The sequence below is a fragment of the Anguilla rostrata genome, chromosome 14, assembly GCF_018555375.3.
Source record: "Anguilla rostrata isolate EN2019 chromosome 14, ASM1855537v3, whole genome shotgun sequence".
Lineage (NCBI taxonomy): Eukaryota > Metazoa > Chordata > Actinopteri > Anguilliformes > Anguillidae > Anguilla > Anguilla rostrata.
The window spans coordinates 27481530-27500138 of record NC_057946.1 but is presented as its reverse complement, the minus strand read 5'-3'; the positions used below and the strand labels follow the sequence as shown (position 1 = coordinate 27500138).

General features: G+C 46.0%; 1 protein-coding gene across 5 annotated transcripts in view; it reads right to left on the bottom strand.

Annotated features, from left to right (window-relative positions):
- The window catches only part of ptbp3 (polypyrimidine tract binding protein 3), a 70628-nt gene that overhangs the window by 7390 nt on the left and 44629 nt on the right, over positions 1-18609 (bottom strand). For 4 of the 5 annotated variants that reach the window (XM_064309620.1, XM_064309622.1, XM_064309621.1 and 1 more), the window contains 11 exons: positions 13594-13763; positions 11693-11839; positions 10797-10964; positions 10479-10589; positions 8351-8525; positions 5987-6064; positions 4711-4838; positions 3124-3157; positions 2442-2534; positions 2039-2255; positions 24-101 (listed from right to left, as the gene is read on the bottom strand). In XM_064309620.1, the coding sequence (XP_064165690.1) occupies positions 24-101; positions 2039-2255; positions 2442-2534; positions 3124-3157; positions 4711-4838; positions 5987-6064; positions 8351-8525; positions 10479-10589; positions 10797-10964; positions 11693-11839; positions 13594-13763 (1399 nt within the window). Of the gene's footprint in view, positions 1-19; positions 102-2038; positions 2256-2441; positions 2535-3123; positions 3158-4710; positions 4839-5986; positions 6065-8350; positions 8526-10478; positions 10590-10796; positions 10965-11692; positions 11840-13593; positions 13764-18609 lie in introns of those variants that run through there. The other variant, XM_064309623.1, reaches the window with a different exon arrangement.

Here is an 18609-nt window from a genome sequence, read left to right as displayed (position 1 = left end):
GTCAGAAGGAGCAGGTGACTTACTGGAAAAATTTGAAGGCTTTAACTGTGTACCCAGTGCCAGAAAATAAGTCCTTTAGAATGTCATCAGTGATTGAAGGCCTGTGGAAATAACGAGAGGGTGGAAAAGAAATATTAATTAACTAAAACACTTAAAAACAACACAATAAATAACACTTCTACAATAACTTTCCTCTCTTTGCTTTAAGGAGGGTCTGTTTATTTCCCCAAAATTCAAGCAAACACTGCAAAAGCTACGCAGTACAAGAAAAGGGCTAATCCCTATACGTACTCAGTGGGGTGGCAATTACCCTCGGAAAGTTAAATTAGACCGAGCAAATCACACATTTATGCATTAAACAGCTCTTTAAATAAACCAGCTTTGTTATAAACATAGTAGCGAGAACACTTCCTTTAGGTAAGTTTGTGCACCGTGGACCAATCACAGCTCAGATAAATACTGACCCCTTTCTCTTGACTTTACCCAACAGGCTATATTTATTTCTTTATACTAAAATAGTACATTGAAAGCTACATTAAAGCCCAAACACAACTGCTCTTTAATGTTAGTTTAGTTTGAACCGCAATTAACCTTAAAAAAGCATTTCATTCATTTTGTAGGTCATATGTCCTTGTCGTAAATGCTTTGTTTTCCTTTATCTTATGAAAACTTACCATACATATTCCTAATGAGGCCTGCCTATTTCAGTTCTGATGGGAAGAACTAATTTCCCAGAATTCTTTAGAAATTTTGTAGTAAACAAAAAAATGGAACTTCAATTCCCAGAACTCTTAAAACCAGTGAGAAGCGTGAGGGAAAGGCCTTAGACGCAACTCCTCAAAGCAATTGGCGCTTGAACCACGTCCCGAGGAAGAGTGCGAAGGGCTGGACTGTGTCTGACGTTCAAGTGCAGGAGGAAGAGGAGATGCGAGCGGGAGCTTAGTTCACAGGTAGGGCTGGGAGGGGAAAGGGGCGGACTGGCGAGGGGAACGACGGATCGATTGGCAAGGCGCCGCGGCTGCCGCGCAATCGTCACCCCGACGAAATCCGCTCGGATCCTTGCGCCGCCAAGAAGTCGCCCGCATCCCTCCCCGGCAGCAGGGGGATGCGTTCTGGCAGGGATGCGGGGCGGTTCTGAGATGGGACGCCATGTTTGGGGCATGGCAGAGCGTAGCGGGGCCTGGGTCACGACCTGAGAAAACCTCTGCCTCCAGGCCCGAGCTCAGCACCCTGAGCTCAAAGCCACCAGAGAAAACGGCAGACTCGCAGAACGTTTTCCCAACGGATTTGGTGATGGCTAATCTGGGGGGCTACCAACGCCCTGTGCTCAGATTCTCCCTAATGTAATTAGCCATGCCATGGGGTGGTGGTCGAGGGGGGGGGCGGGGGGGATGGGCTGGGGGGTTGATGGAGGAGTCGAATGACACTGGGTTGATGGCAGATGCTGAACAGCATGGATGGGCTGTAAAAACCTGTCCAGTGGAGGCTGGCTGCCATGGGGCATGTGTCACGGTCACGGGCCCGTCTACCGGAGGACCCAGGCCAGGGTGCAAGGTGAGATGCAGAAGCACAGTGCGGACATTGCCAGAGGCTGTGGAGAAAAGAGGCAACCGGGCTTTGCACAGGAACAACTACGAAGCAAGGAGGGACGGGGAAGCTGGCTTTGACCGAAGCCAACGCAACAGGGCGGTCCCCTGACCGATTCCCAGAAAGGTGCTAACGGTGTTTAGAGCGTCGATTAACAGTGTTGAGCTTCCAAAGACGGGGGGGGGGGGGGGTTATTTGCACACTGTTCTTTGTTTTGCTTATTGTATAATTGTTTTTAGTAAGCACTAAAGATGCCATGCTAAGACAGCAATGTTTCATGAGTCCTATCAGGCTGCTGCAGCAACAGTACACCAGCTCTTACGTACATTCAGCGCACGCACAACAGCTCCTTGGAACGGTGAAGATGCCAGGAGTAAACTCTGAGACGCTGAAGCCTCCGCCGTTCATTCGACGGCTCTTGGAGGGGAGGGAGGGCGCGGAGGACACTCACGGGATGTTGGAGAGGTGCAGGGTGGCGGACGGGGGGAAGATGTTCTGGAAGTTCTTGGAGCCGGGCTTCTTGAAGCGATGCAGGGGGCTGCCGCTGAAGTCCTTGGTCAGGCCCTGGTCCTCCTGCCCTTCCCTGGGGAGCTGCACCGTCTGGTGCTTGGAGATGGTCACCCTTATCACCTTGCCATGGAGCCTCTGTCCGTTGAGGTGGCTCATCGCTGAGTGGGTCAAGCCAAGGGAGGAAAACAAAAAAAAGCACAAACTCAGGTTTGGGGCTGGCTGCTGTCAAATGGTCAGAAGCCCAGGGCTTCTAAGAAAGCTTAAAATGGACATAGCCAGTGATTGAGGACCAGACCTGAACCCATACTATTCCCTCTCAAATTTGAAGAAAAGTGCACCCTTACCCAGTTGTGCCTGTGTTGCATCTGCCATCTGTATTAAGGCGTTTTCCTTCTTGTTGAACAGAATTTTTACTCTGTGAACATCCCCATAGACCCCTGCAGAAAAACAGAGACGGAGAGAAAAGGTAATGGAGGATAAAGAGCGAGAGATGCAGAGAATGTGACAACGAGAGGGGAAAGAGCAAGAAAAAGAGAACGAGAGAAAGAGGGGGCGAGGCAGAGAACGAAAGGAGGAGGAATAAAGGGCTAAATGATAATTCATTTCCTCATTCCTCAAGGCCTGGTCTTGATCCTGGCTTAGTATCTGAGCGTGCAGAGAAAGCTGGTATCAGCCACATACACACAGGATGGACTGGGGGGGGGGGGGGGCGGGAGTGGGCGAATAACGCCCCCCCTCCCTTCTGCATCCCCAGGCACACATCTCTCACATTAACGCCCTCTTCACAGTCAGCCTGTGACAGCTCTGAGATCCCACAGACAATGGCAGTATAACAGACCGGCCCTTTACGAGGAGGATACGAACATTTCCACATTTACACAAACAGCACATTTTGAATTTGCGATCTCCAAACAGTCCGCACCTCGTTTGTTTGTTAACACCGACTACAATTATCTTGACCCATTTCAAAATAGATTTTTCATGCTTGTGAAGAAAGAAAAAAGAATCTTAGCAAGTTCATCTTACCAAACAGGATGAAGAGACCGTGGGGTGATATACTCTGTGGGAGGGAAGAAATAGGATCTTTTATTCAACAGTTTCATCGACTCCGGGAAAAGATGAGGGCGGATGATAATATGTAATATTTTATATAGAAATAACAGAGATTTTCTCAAATCCCTCGTTCTATATCAGTCACATACCAAGCCCAAATAAAATTAAGAAAATGCAAGAATATTTATAAAAAGGGGACAAACTGGATGACCAAAAAAATAAATGAATTGTTGACAATTAAGCACTCTTCTTAAAATTAGAATAAATGGTCCAGTGAACAATTACACTCACTGGCCACTTCATTAGGTACATCTATCTTGGACCAGGTAGGGCTCCCTTTCGCCTCCAGAACAGCCTTAAGTCTTTATGGCATTGACTGCGTGGGTATGGTCCGGCATTCAGTTGATCCTCAACTGGTATTAAGGGGCCTCGTGTGCCAAAAAAACATTCCCCACACTATTACACCACCACCGCAAATCTGCATCGGAGACACACGGCCGGAGGGATGTGTGACATTCAGATGGGTCCCACCACCCGAACGTCACAGCAGAAACCGAGATTCACCAGTCGACATTCTTCCAATCATCAATTGTCTAGTTATGGTGATCATGTGCCAGATATAGCCTCATCTTCCTGTTCTTAGCTGACAGGAGTGGAACCCGGCATGGTCTCCTGTGTGCTGTAGCCCACTCGCTTCAGAGATGCTCTTCTGTATATAACTGTTGTTAACAGCTATTTGAACATTTGTGGCCTTTCTGTGAGCTTGAACAAGTCAAACTATCCTCTTTTGACCTCCCTCATTAACAAGTTCTTTCACGCACAGAACTGCTGCTCACTGGATGCTTTTTGTTTATCGCACCATTCTTCATAAACTCCAGAGACTGTGGCGTGTGAAAATCCCAGCTATATCTGTGATGCTGCAACCACCATGTCTGGCACCAACCCATACCACAGTCAAAGTCGCTTATCTTGCCCATTCTCTTCGGTCAAACAAATAAACCTCTTTGCCATGTCTGCATTCTTTATATACTTTAGTTTCAGTTTTACGATTTGCCGTTTGAAGGACCAATTGAAGGTGTACCAAATGAAGTGGCCACTGAGTGTATACAAACAATGTTAAGCAAGTAACAAACGATGGAGCCTAGAGCCTAGCCCTATGCCCGCTTTAAGTGGTGAGTCATCTGGAGACAACAGAGGCGGGAGGTTTGGGTTGTGCAGGGGTACATTTCCAGACAGTATGGGTGGGTTTGTGGAGCGCAGTAGCAGGCCTAAAGCTGGGGGCAGGTTTGGGGTGTGTAGGGGTAAGTTTAGAAGTGCGGGACATGTTTGGAGTGCACAGGGTAAGTCTAGGTAGCCTTGGACATGTCTGGGGTGTTTAGGGGTAAGTCTAGAAAGTGCGGGACGTTTGGAGTGTGCAGGGGTAAGTTTAGGAAGTTTAGGAAGTGTGCAGAGGTACGTCTAGGAAGTGTGGGACATGTTTGGGGTGTACAGGGTCAAATTTAGGAAGCATGGGACAGGTGTGGAGAGTACAGGGGTAAATTTAAATAGTGCAGGACTTGCATCTGGGTTGAGGTTGGAGACTAGGAGCACAGAGTGCAGAGCGGTCGGTGCCATCCCGTGGATGGCCATCCTTCCTGTGGGGATGGTCAAGGGTCCGAGGGCGCCTGGCATGGACTGCATGGGCAGTCCTGAGGGAGGACAGGGAGGGGAGGGGGGGGGAGGGGGAAACGAAGAGGTTAAGACACGACCGATGAAGAGGGAAAAAATACAAAGATAATGCAAGGGGTTAAAGAAAAAGAATAAGATCATTTAAAGAGGATTGCCAGCATGAGACATTATAAACAGCAGTGTTCACTGCAATTCAGACCCAATCACAACAACTGCGCGATGTTAATATTCACATTTTCAAACCAATTGCACTTTGCTCGTTGAAAATGATTGGCTGACAGCTGGCTTGGTTCCCATAATTTCTAGACTCACTCGCTCCTCGTGTGTTACGTGCTACCTGAAGTGGACCCCATTTAAAATTGAAATGGAGGCTGATAATATTGAGCCCTACCTTGCCACTGGTAATTTGGCTCTGAAATAATATCGTGCAACATGACAGAATAAATAGGTAAGTGATTGATGCTGTTGTAGCCCAGTGCAGGGGCTATCATCATAATTATGCATGACATGATAACGGAATGTTGTTTAGGACCAGAAATTAATCATAATTTAAAGCATAACTCCAATAATTAGCCAGAGGGAAAATTTGACTATTTCTCATTTTCTGCATAATGAATTCTATTTGATCAAAATTTCTGAAAAATTGAGCTTACCATTGTATTTACCACACTGTATAGCATGTACTCACTTTTTAATATTATAGACTAAAGCAATTTTACAAGGCATCAGATATAAAAATATGTGACCTAATTTAAAACATTTAACCGATTCATCCAACTGCAACGTAAGAAGAAATCTGACACCTTAAAAGGATATCAAGCTTTTTGAGCACACACCCCACTAACAAAAACTCTTTCAAGAATAATGCTGCCCAAAAGGTGTATGTCAAAAGACACTTGTTCACGGACGGCTGAGATGTGAATGACACACACGCACTTCAGGGGAGTTTCAGGTTTCCTTTTGTACTGCCGTGTTGTCAAACCCAATCTCATTTTGCTACATTTGCTAAATTTTCCCCCAGACAACACACTTGGTTGCCCGTGTGGGATTCGGAATAAACTGCTAATTTCATTACTGTGACAGCAGTCTCCTAGGGTCCTCTCTGGGGGGGGGAAAAGGGGGAGGTGGGGTTATGAATCTTCGTCCAATGACAGGGCTCACACCCTACCTGCAGGTTGGGGGAAGCCAATGGCGGGAGCGAAGCCTGCAGCTCCGGGATAGGGGGAGGAGATGATGCCGGGGGCTCCTGGGAAGAACAATGGCACCCAATTAAAAACCGGCAAACCGACCAGATATTTACGCAGAGTGGAGACTCAGCGAGCCGTCACACGCGTGAACCCAGGGCCGGGCTACACGTTCAACTAATGTGAATCTGCAATGCACAGACTACGGGTCTCATTTTGTGTGGCCAGTTGAAAAGGATGTCATGCCTCGGTTGCATGAAGTCACATTTCTGCACATCTACTGTGGTTTACTCCAGTCCAGAGAGATCATCCTCATTCTGCATGGTAAATAAGCCCAAGTCATCCATGCTGTTCAACACAGGCAGAGCAAGTGTCTTTTTTGTAACAGAAAGGGTACCAAAATGGTCAGCTCACGTGTGGTCACACGTAATTAACCTGGGTATTAATTAAATATACACAGGATGGACATAGCATGGGTACAAAATCCTGACACCTGCTTGGGTTCACTGTTGGACATTTGCAGTGTGGACAGAATACATGATCTAAGCGTATCATTCCACAGTCCCAGTCAATCTCGGTTCCATTGTGGGAGTATGACCAACTTTAAACTGCAGACAGTCGTTCACTTTCACTGACGAAACAATTGCTTTGTTATTTCAGACTCTCAGACACTAGCGGTGTGTTTTGATGTACTGATAGACCAAGTATCAGTCAGTCTTTGTTTTTTTCTTTAGAACCCAATAACATTATATAACCAAAATCCCTTGGATTTGACCTTTCATTCACTTTTATTGACTAAAACAATCGCTTTATTATTTCAGTTTTTACAGGTGCATTTTTGATGTGCTTACAGGCCAACAGATGAAACGAATGATTATTTAGACTGACACAAGCAATACGTGCGCCACGGTCAGACACGAGCTGCATCCAAAGAGCAGCCGAGTCCACACATCAATCACTCCACCTCGCTGTCAACCAATCCCCTTCTCCCTTTTCTTACCTAACAAATGTCGTGTGATCACGCATTCGGACGGCTCCCCTATTATAACGTCAGCGCAGTGATCTTTCCAGTCCGGGCAGTGCGTCGGTACCGCCGCACGAGAACGTCTTTTTTTACCGCCCCGTTCTCCGCCGGTCAAACCGGCTCCATCTCAGCGTCGCGCGCGGAAAATCTGTCAGCGAGCCCGCGGCCGGCTCCCGGCGTGAATTCATCAGCGGTTGATTTACGAGGCGACGCAAGAGAGAGAGAGAGAGGGGGGGGGGAGGAGGCCTCGCGTCGTTTGCGCAAAAGCTTCGCCTGCCACCCCTCTCCGCCGCCGCCGCGGAGCTTATCGCCATCTGCAGCGATCCCGCCCCCAAACAGCCCACCTGATTTACGGGGGGCCTGGGACAACAAGATGAGCGGCTGTTTGCCCGGGCCCTCCGTCTATATCGCCCCCGCCCCCCCTCCCCCCTCCCCTCCCCTGTGATGGATGCAACATTTCTCACAGGCCTCTGTTGTCCAGCCAATTCAGAACTCCCCCCCCCCCCCCCATTCGCGATAAGGACCTTTCTCTCCCTTTTGTTTGCGCGCGTGTGTGCTGGAAGCAGATAGCGACCGCGTCCAAAACACAGACGGGATTAGCATCAGTCGACGGGAGGATAAATAAGATGGCACAATAAGACGTCTGAAGCCCCGCGCTGCCTGTCACAGGCTTGACATTTATTAAGAAATACGGGGGAGGAAAAAAAAAAAAAAACTAATTTCAGGTGAAAATATTTTACTAGAAAAGGCGTCTATTTTTCAAAGTGCAGACGATTTCGATTTCAAAAAGTGTTCAGTTTATCTATAGAAATGAAACGCTTGTACTAAAAAGATACAACCAGTACAAGGCCCTGGTTCATTCAGCCAGTACGAGGCCCTGGTTTATTCAGCCAGTACGAGGCCCTGGTTTATTCAGCCAGTATGAGGCCCTGGTTTATTCAGCCAGTATGGGGCCCTGGTTTATTCAGCCAGTATGAGGCCCTGGTTTATTCAGCCAGTATGAGGCCCTGGTTTATTCAGCCAGTATGAGGCCCTGGTTTATTCAGCCAGTATGGGGCCCTGGTTTATTCAGCCAGTAGGAGGCCCTGGTTCATTCAGCCAGTATGAGGCCCTGGTTTATTCAGCCAGTATGAGGCCCTGGTTTATTCAGCCAGTATGAGGCCCTGGTTTATTCAGCCAGTATGGGGCCCTGGTTTATTCAGCCAGTATGAGGCCCTGGTTTATTCAGCCAGTTTGAGGCCCTGGTTTATTCAGCCAGTAGGAGGCCCTGGTTTATTCAGCCAGTAGGAGGCCCTGGTTTATTCCGAGCGGCGGAATGCCTTACCGAAGGCGGCGGTCATGCCGGGGTCCAGGGTGGCCTGCCCGTCGCCCGAGGGGAGGTCCAGGCGCGTGAAGTCGCGGCTCTTGTCGTTGTTGTACTTCACGTTCAGGCTGGTCAGTTTGGAGAACTCCACGCGCAGGGTGCAGCAAGCGTTGTAGATGTTTTGGCCGTCCAAAGTCTGGGCGAGAAAGTGCCAGGGAGACAGTGTCACAAGTACGCTTCGAAAGATCGATTGGCGATTAAATCCAACCCAATCCACTTAAATTAGACAACTAAAGCTCGGATTCAAAACTTGCTGGCTGTTCTCATCACTTCAGTATGCCAAAGGACAGAAGGAAAACTACTACGGTTACATTACAGATGACAGAAGGTCCTTATTCAGTTTACTACATTACAGATGTCAGACAGAACCACATAATCTGCTGTGATCACAACAAACAGCAATATCCTTGTCACCCTGCCATCCAGCTACTGAACACAGGCAGAACAATTATTTTTAGAAGTAAGGGGGAGGGTACAAACCCTGTTAAGCCAATTACAAGTAGCACATAACATAATGGATATGGGTACAAAAAGCCGACACCTGCTTGGTTCACTGTAGGACATTTGCTGTATCAACAGTCCCAGGTGACCTCTGTTTAACAGTGGGGGTATGACCAACTTTCATTGTCATTCACTTTCATTGAATAAACAATTACTTTATCATTTCAGACTTTAGAACTCAATAACACTGAATAATCAAAACCCCTTACAGCTGACCTCTCATTTAAAAGTAAAATATACTCGTATAGCTTCATTATTTACAAACTAGACTGCAATGACGGACACCATTACGGAAGTCAGCGTTTCGTTAAGCGTCTCTGGAGTATGCAATTATCCCGCAGCGAAGGTTTTTCTTCCCGTCCGCGACTCATTACCGCGACAACGCCGCGTTCAGACGGACAAAATGGTACAGAATAATAACGGCGTATGGGCTCGGCTACGTCGCTGCGAAGCATAAAAAGTGCTCTCCTCGTGCTGATGGAATTTGTCCCCTGATGTATTGTGACAGGGCAAGGGGCCCATTAGAGGTGGAACGGTGCCGCAGGAGGAGCGGGGGTGGTGGGGGTTGACAAGGCATCCCTTAAGGGGGCTGTTTGTTAAATAAACCCTGATGACAAACATTTGTCAGCCGGGTCCTTTCACCGTGGCAACCGGCGCACGGGGCCGGGCCGTGGACCCATATTTCTCCCGCCGAGCTGAAGGGCGATACTGCGGGGGCGCATTTCTCTTTTCAGAAGGGGGGGGGGCGGGGATTTAGATTGTTTCTTTTCCCCTCGTCAATTAGATATGGGCTACTGCCGTGTTTTGTAAAATAATGAGGGCAATTTGCATTTGTTTTGTCTTTTGAGTACAGACATAAACACACACACACACAAACACACAGGCACACACACACACACACAAACACACACACTGTACCAAAGGATTCAGCCAGAGGTGCTCGCAAACAACATGCCCCCCCCTCCCCCCAACCCCCACTGCAACGCTACAAATATTTTCATTGTGCGGGGTAGCAATGCAACATGGCAGGAGCACAATGCACGACGCCCGTGGACCAAAGGAGCAATTACTCCCTCTTTTGTTCCATTGACGCTCATTAGATATCCACCGCAGTGACAAATTAATCACTATGGGGGCCAGAGACGCGTGCGGTGTGCGGAGAGGGCCGGCGTTCACAGAGAGCGGCGAAAACGAGAGCGTCGTCTGCCGCTTCACTGGACGGCCGCGCTCGGGGGAAGACGCAAAGGAAAACGCACCGCTGGTATTTTAGCGGGGCTCGGAAGGGCACGGGTGTCACCTGGAATAAACCTGAAAAGAAGAGGGCGGCCGCGATTTGCCCTGACAGTCCAGCTGAGGGACCGGCGGTGAAATTAATGCAAGGTGATTCCCAGGACATCTAACCAACGCAGCTATCCCCAGAAACCTAAACCACCACCCAATCACGAGGCAGCGCAAACAAAGGTGGAAGGTTATTTTAGAGCCCGATTTATATCAACGTCATATTTTCACAGCGCTTATGGACATGTAACCTCTGACACTACCGACCTAATCAGTCGCCACAAAATCAAGAAAAAAAGTCTTTACGTACCACTTTGGCATGGTGAGCATTCATAGGATCAGCATACTGTAACAAGGCCTGGAACTGGTTATTCTTGGTAAAAGTGATAATCTTCAGCACCGTCCCGAACTTGGAGAAGATCTGTGGAAGATGATAAATACATAGCTTAGCATGAGGCGCAACGTTCTTGGAACAACTACTGGGAGCGAACGATCCCCCGGCCAGCAGTGTTTCCCAGTAGAAAACGGAGCTCAACACTGTAAACGTCGTGTTTAGCTGGGTGTTCAGAGACGGTAGGCTGGAATGTCATCGCACCCTGAGAAGGGGGGGAAACGGGCGGGGGCTGACCTGGTGTAGCACCTCCAGGGAGACGGGGTAGAAGAGGTTCTCCACGATGATGCGCAGCACCGGGCTCTGCCCCGGCATCAGCCCGCCGTCGCCGGCGGACGCGGACCCAGACAGGGTCATGTTCCCAGAATGCATCGCGTTCACCGCCTGCAGCGCCGCCTGAGCTCTCTGCGAGACGCACACATTTCTCTGCGTTACTTACGGCACGTTTATCTGAAGTCGATGCACGCGGTTCATGCCGCGGACACTCTGCTAGAGCGATGTACTGCTGTCAAGTGTACACCGGTGCTTTCATTAAACATGCACAGAGGTTTTACAAGTGAACAATGAACAGTAAGATCAAATTTATTGTTCAATCAAGTCTTTGAACAATAAAATCTCAATATCTTCGAACAATAAAATTTCAATTTTGAATTACCTCCCACAAAAAACATTCGGCCATGGATGCAATCAGGAGTTTTAGTCACATTGCCCCAAACGTGCCCACTGACACGTCGCTGCCAGTCTAAATCCAGCAGGAAGGGTCTTTCTCCACCATTTAGCTGTTGACCATCTACTGTTACTCTCCCGGTCTGCTTCAAGCAAGGAAGGAGGCCGCAAGAGCAGACATGATTGGTCGAGCCACAAGCGGAGGCTATCTCAGATCGAGACCTTTAGCGGATCTACACTTCCCGCCCGTCCATCATCTTCACTTCGTCCCGGGCGCACTAGAGTGCCGGCATAAAGCAGGCGGGTCAACAGCCTCCATTTCAAAGACGGATGCCCCGGCCCGGGGTTCGCGGGACGAGCCCACGGCCAACGAAGGGGGAGACCACACGGGAGCCTCGTTAACGGCGAGCCGCGGGTGCCCGTTTCCCCGGCGACCTCCCCGCCAAAAACAGGCGCAGTTCACTCACCCCCTGGTTGGGCAGATTATCGGTCTTGAGCTCTCGGTGGTTGGAGTACTGGATGAAGACGGGCTGATTGCGGAGGTGGGGGGTGGCGGTGGTGTAGTAGTTGACCATCGTGATCGCCGCTTCCTCGGAAGCCATTTCGATAAAAGCCTTGAGCGGAACGACAGACGGGAAAGCAGTCAAACGCGTGCACTGTACTTTCTAACGCCAGTTTCAGTACTGTAACATGCGTGTTCAAAACATTCAAAGCTTTTTATTTACAGCAACGGAGTGACTCATTTAATGAAATCCTTCAAAAATATTTAATATATGCAACCGTACAGTATGCCATTCAGTACAAACCCAGATGTGTCAGATAATTCTATTAAATTTGAACGATTGTACTGCAAATCTTTTTCAGGAAAAAGCAAAAAAAGAAAAAAAACAGCTGATATTTTTGGGAAGAATGGGACTGGTTATCTACTTCTGACTCTGCTTGGGGTAAATGAATGGTGACCTCTCAAAGCGACTTGTTTACGCTATTCCGGCAAGCTTTCAAAAGCACGGTTTTTGTCAGTTAGTTTTCAAATATGGCAATGTGATAAAAAAGACACCAAGGAGAGAGAAAAGGCTGAATCCCGTTTGAAGTTCGGCTAACTTTTATATACCGCGCAGGGAAACGTATGTATCAAAGCATCGGATCATTCATCGCTCTTTCTTTCATGTTTAAATGTGTCGCTTCAATTTAAATATGAAAGAGCCCCTTGCATCCATCTTATCTTGCCTCTTACCGAAGGGAACAAACGCACACTCCAGCACCGTGTTCCCATGCATTTCAAACAAAGGGACGGACTACAAATGTGTGTTCAGCACAGTATCGGTCCCTTGTACAGCGAACTAAACGGACGTCTTGCGCGTTGAGCATCACGACTCAATCGGCACTATTTCCCACAAAATGGAGGGAAACATGAGGGTCGAAATTAAAAGCAACAACAGTTGCCTGTGATGAATGAGTTCATTTTAAACGATTTGGCGAAGTAAGCATTCACGGATAGAGGATCAATGGGAGTGGTGGGTGTACTGGGTTTGGTGAAAGATAATGAAGTGTTTTGTCTGAAAGCACAGTGTTGCGTCTTGGCAAATGAACAAACGAAAGGTGTCTGAAAAATAGAAAATGGGTTTCTTACAGAAATGGGAATCAAAATAAAAGAGATTTCCATTACCTTACATCTACAGTAAGGCTCAGTGGTTCACCTAGTTCATAATGATACTGCAACTGAACATGCAAGAGGCCACAAGACACATCTAATTTATGTAACACAGCCCTGTTCCTGGGTGCTGAGTCCTGAGAAGTGCTGTACGAAACAAATTAAACTGTGTTTAGAGCACAGCAGCTGCTTTATGCAGTGGACCCTTCTACCTGGAGATTCTTCTAAGAAGCCCATTCCGAGGTTCTGTGTATAACCTGCAGTTTTTTCAGAATCAATTCGGGTATTTTATTTTCATAGTATTTTACCACAGGAGAGATCAGCGGTGAAGCTGATTTTAGCCAAATGAGGCACACCAAATACTTGGTCAATCATCAGCTTTATTCAACCATCTTTACTTTGTATTCTTTTACATTATTGGTTGTCGTTCATGTGATGATTTTTAAAGTATTTTATTCCCCATAAGACCTGGACGATAGGCATCACTTCAGACAAGAACCATAGCTGGACGCACAAGTCAGAAACACCCTAGCTGTCCTTCTTTTTAAAAAATAATCATTTGTTGAAATGAAACAGAACAAAACAAAACGTGGATGTAAAACAGTCACAGCGCTTTCTGCCTGCCTCGCCAGGCCCGATGTTCAGACCCACCATTAAGATTTAAGGATCAGCATCAGACCCCACGGGGTCTACGAAAAAACGGAAGGGGAGACGTACTTGGTTTTTCCCTTTGAGCATTAACAGGTTGCTGACTTTGCCGAAGGGGACCGCTAGAGAGACGACCTCGGCCTCGGAGACCTCGAAGGGAATCTTGCGGACGTGCAGGACGCGGGAGGGGCCACAGGGAGATCGGTCTCCTTTAAACTTCGTGCTGTCGTTGCCATTAGCTGCGGGGAAGAAAGAGTCGGCGTTAGCACGTTAGCAATGTACCGCGGGTTACATTTTCACTGTCTCCACGGTCATATTCAAGCCCTGACATCATTATTTTTCCGTTTTTAGGGTCGGGCGCTCAGATCTGGACAGCTGCGACGGAGGACAAGCGCGACTGAAGGATTGATGCAATTGGGGGGGGGTGCCGTGCGGCTCATCCTGTTAAGGCACAGTTATAGAGCAAAATGGGCGCCGTGGTCAGGTCTCGAATCCGGACCGTGCCTGCAGGGTTTCAGTTGGCTGTGATGACAGAGTCACACTGCCCACCAATGACGCATGGCTGCGTGTTAAACTACATGTGAAGCGTCTATCCTCCGTCCGTCCTACGACTGGCTTCTGTGCAAGACTGCCTGATCAGAAGCGGTGGCTGACCTGTGCTTCATTACGACTTCCACAACTTTTACATAGCATTTACATTGCATCCATTTATACAGCTGGATATATACTGACACAATGCAGGTTAAGTACCTTGCTCAACAGCAGTATCCTACCCAGGAATCGAACCTTTAACCTTTAGGTTACAAGACCAGTTCCTTACTCATTATACTACACTGCCACCCACAGGAGCTTCAGAGGACACGTACATGCTTATCTTCGCTTTCCCAAATCAGTACTAGAGATCGTAGCAATGAGCTCTGATAAACACAATCGGGAATTTCAAATTGGGGAGAAAAAGAATTAAAAAAAGAGAATAAAACTATAATTATGGAAAGGAAACTGATAAATAACCACCAAAAATATCCTGTGGGCAGTCTCACCCTTGACTAACGGGGGGGGCACGATGAAGCATTCCAGTGGGGCACTTGACTGGCCGGCCCACCGAAAGCTACACCCAGTGGGCCACAAACTGCTGAACCTCACAAGCAAAAAAAAAACTAAACAAAAGCTTCTTATAGGATTATGAGGATTACGAAGCCCGGCATACCGCAAACGGTGCCCATTGTGGGCAATTTGGCACTCGGGCTTCAAGGGAAGAACCGAGGGATAACACAACCAGAGCTCAGGAATGGCAGACATTTAGAAACTTAACAGACAGACAGCGAGGAAAGTATCTCTATCCCCCCCTCCCCCCTCCCCATTAGTCTTTCTCAAACCCTGCAGTCACAAATGTCCAATTAAAGACTCTCATTTCAGCTGGTGTCTTACATTTTTCCTCTCTTCTCTGGAGCGCATTATACACAGTAGATTGAGCGCTGATAAGCAGGGGACACATGAACTAATGCACCACTTCCACACTGCTAAGACAACTCTGTCATTTTTCAGAAGAGGAAAAAAATATCATTTTTCGAGGGCTGATCATTAGAAAAGAACCTATTCCTTTTAAAAAAAGAGAAATGCTACTCCTTGTCTAGCTACTCCTCACAACATAAACCTCATACATGGCATGGATTATACTTCATATTAATTGTGGTTATGCAGAATTATTTTTCAAATATCCAACCAACCATTTAATAAACCATTTCATATAAATTTCTTGCAATAAGCTAGACAAAGGCAATATATTTAACCTGATTAAAATGATTGAAAGTGTGCATATCTGAGATTATCCATTCACGACAGGCATCGGTTAATATTATTACCACACTCACCTATTCACACTCAGCACTTAAATTAATGAAATCTTTCGTTCGTTCGCTGGGTGGTCTTCAGAGAAATGACGGCAACCATGCAGTCACTCGCTCATCATCATCGCCTCTGTCTCTCCAGTGGTATTTTTAAAAATCATAAATGCGTACCGGGAGAGAGGGCGAGAATGGTTTGACTGTTTATCATTTCCGCGTAAAAAACGGCACTGCTATCCTGAGAAATAACAAACAAACAAAACATTCTCTCTCTCTTGGTAAATGAAACCGATAAGATAATTTACGCTTGTAAAAAAAATAAAAACACCGGAGAGACTTCTGGGGTGAATGAGTGACAGTTATACCAGAGGAGCGCTCGTGTGGTTACACAAATCCCATTTTGATTTTATAAGTCCCTCCAGGAAAACAATCAGGTAAACTTCCTGTAATTCAGAACTGAAATGCGTGAAGGCTCATTGTTTTAATGCAGATCCTCCCAGACTATTCTGTAACTCCTCCACTAGACCAGCCTTTAAGGTTCCTGTTTATTACAAAACTAGATAATAAACTTAAATTCATAACAAGGAGGAAATAAAATTAAAAAAAAAAACAGATGTCCAAGCTGATGTTTCCTTTTTTTAGTCTAAAACCACGCTCACAAGTCTGTAAGTTTACTAAAAATACTATAAACCATCATGGGCATCTTTGGAGAGTCAGACGTCATATCACTGGTGTTATAGAACATAAATTAAAATTTTTAATGATGACTTTAAAAGCTCTATGTGGTTTAGCCCCTGACTACACAGTCAAACTTGTAGTACCCTACAAGCCGCAGAAGCAGCTCAGATCAGCTGACCAGTGTCTGATCAATCTCCCATCAGCAAATTTAAAAACAAAAGGAGATTGAGCTTTCGGGGAAGGGGCTCTTGCACTATGGACCGGTTTACTTGAGGTCATCAGACACAAACCAACGCTAGCGAAGCTTAAATCTCCTTCAGAGACACATTACTTCAGACTTGTTTTGAATTCATTGCACTCAGTTATCTTTTATTGTTTCATTTTAAAATATTGTCTTTAGCACTGCATATTTTACCATAGATTTATTGTCACTTTTATCCCTTTGCAATGTCTTTATTTGTATCCTTCCACTATATTTTTAACTGCATTTGCAGCTTTTGTGTTCTTGGAACGCACTTTAAATCCATGGTATGAAAACCACTGTATAAATAAAGGCATGATTATTTTTATCAATATTATTATTATTAACTATAGGAGTGTAAAGCCGGCTTCTTCCCCCATCAATCGAGGGGATGGAAAGATCTTCTCTGAGAATAATATAAGTGCTTCCCGAATTGATTCAAGAGTTAATCCTTTGAGCCCAGATGAAGAAGGATAACACAGAAGAAACTGCTTCTGTCAGCAGGAGGCCAAACTATAACAAGGCATGAAACCTTTCACAGAGTATTCCTCTATTCACCGCTAGGGTGGCTTTTTGCATTAGCACCCATTTATAAATTGCTAATCAGAACGGACCTGTAGATGGTGCAGCTTCCTATATTCCTCCACCTATATTTCTGTGGCTTAGATAATCTCGTCCATCCGGTTCACCTTTAGCGATAGCATTCTCTTTCTTTTCGTCAAATGTTTTAAATGTTCTTCGGTAGGATTTAGTAAAATCGGTTTAATCATCACAAAGACAGAATTTTAACTTGAAAGCGATCAGTTGAGGCTGACTGGTTCAGACTGGTTAAGTAGGTCAGATGATTATGATCAGGCTACTTTTCAGTGCATGGCATTTTCACTTATTTTGCAGCATCAGTGGCACAGCAATGTCTCTGCTCTGTATATGCTGTGTCATCACCTTGGGCCATCGTACTGGCCATGATCTGAGCCGATGTTCATAAGTTTGAGCTTAAAAGTTGTTATTGCCTATGCTGACACAACTCCAATATCATAGTGCAACCCGAAGGCACATTGGGTTAAAGCTGCTGAATAAATAATAGATAGTGGTGTGACAGAACTGTCACAGACTTGGAAGTGTTGATGAAATGTGTGGAAATTGATGGCCCACTATGAGAAAGCAACCTGACCATGGATAGCAATCTATATGAAGCAATGAGAAAGTGTTTATATACACTACATGGCCAAAAGTATGTGGACATACAATACATACACCTGACATACAAGTCTCCAAGATCCATCAGGCTACATGCACAAAGTCACTGTGATCCATGGATTTTGTTTTCAGTATTGAGTTATTCAGGTGTTTCATACAGGTGGTCAGTCACACATTACCAATGAACAGAGATGGTTCAAAATTTATGTCGTATTGTAATTTTAAGACACCATCTAAATTCTTAGCCACCTGATAAATCTTACAAACAGGATGATGGCAGTCTGACATTAGTAATCTTTTCTTGTAAAATAAGTATGTCAAACTGATGAATGTAGCCACTTAATGTTTAACAGATTATTAATTTGACTGACTGATAACTTGAATAGTAATTATTAGTTTCTCATGTACTCACCGTATTAAAGCGTGTGCACGGTTGATAACAAAATGAATGCAGTTTGGGAGGGAGGCAATTAAAAAGCACCACCTGGTGGTTTGTATGGGACAGGCAGTCAACCTAAGCCAATAAAACAATGCACTGTAGACACTGTGCAATATAACTAACCAAACCAACTGACAGCAATTACAACTCCCTGCTGTAAATTTTTCACCAGTTGGAAATACTTGGCATCGTTTAATTTATGGGGGAGCAAAAAAAAAAAACTACTTTCTGGTGCATATCCAATTCAGTTTAGGGAATAAAGGAAACATGCCTTCCTCTATATATCAGGCCACTGTGAAATAGAAGGGAATGATTGGCTAATTTTCCAATGACCTCGCATTTCCATGGCGACATGCACATGACCTCCCCACAGCATCTGGCTGCAGGAAAGCAATTCATCTCATTGTACAGCTAACAGAATCTTGGTGTATGTCTAATAGGATTAAGGAGTCCATCTCGTACGATTATGTATGCCAGGGGGCTTCAACAAACCAAAAAAATTACCAACAAACCTTCAAACTAGGAGCCACAGCCTACATCTGGTATACTCTATAATAAGAGTTTTGTAAATTGCCATCCAGTAGAGTCACGTCATAGCATCACCACAGCTAAACTGTAATGACTAAAATGCAATTATTTGTACATCCAAATAAACATCTGCCCCTTGGACCCACAATAGGTGCCTT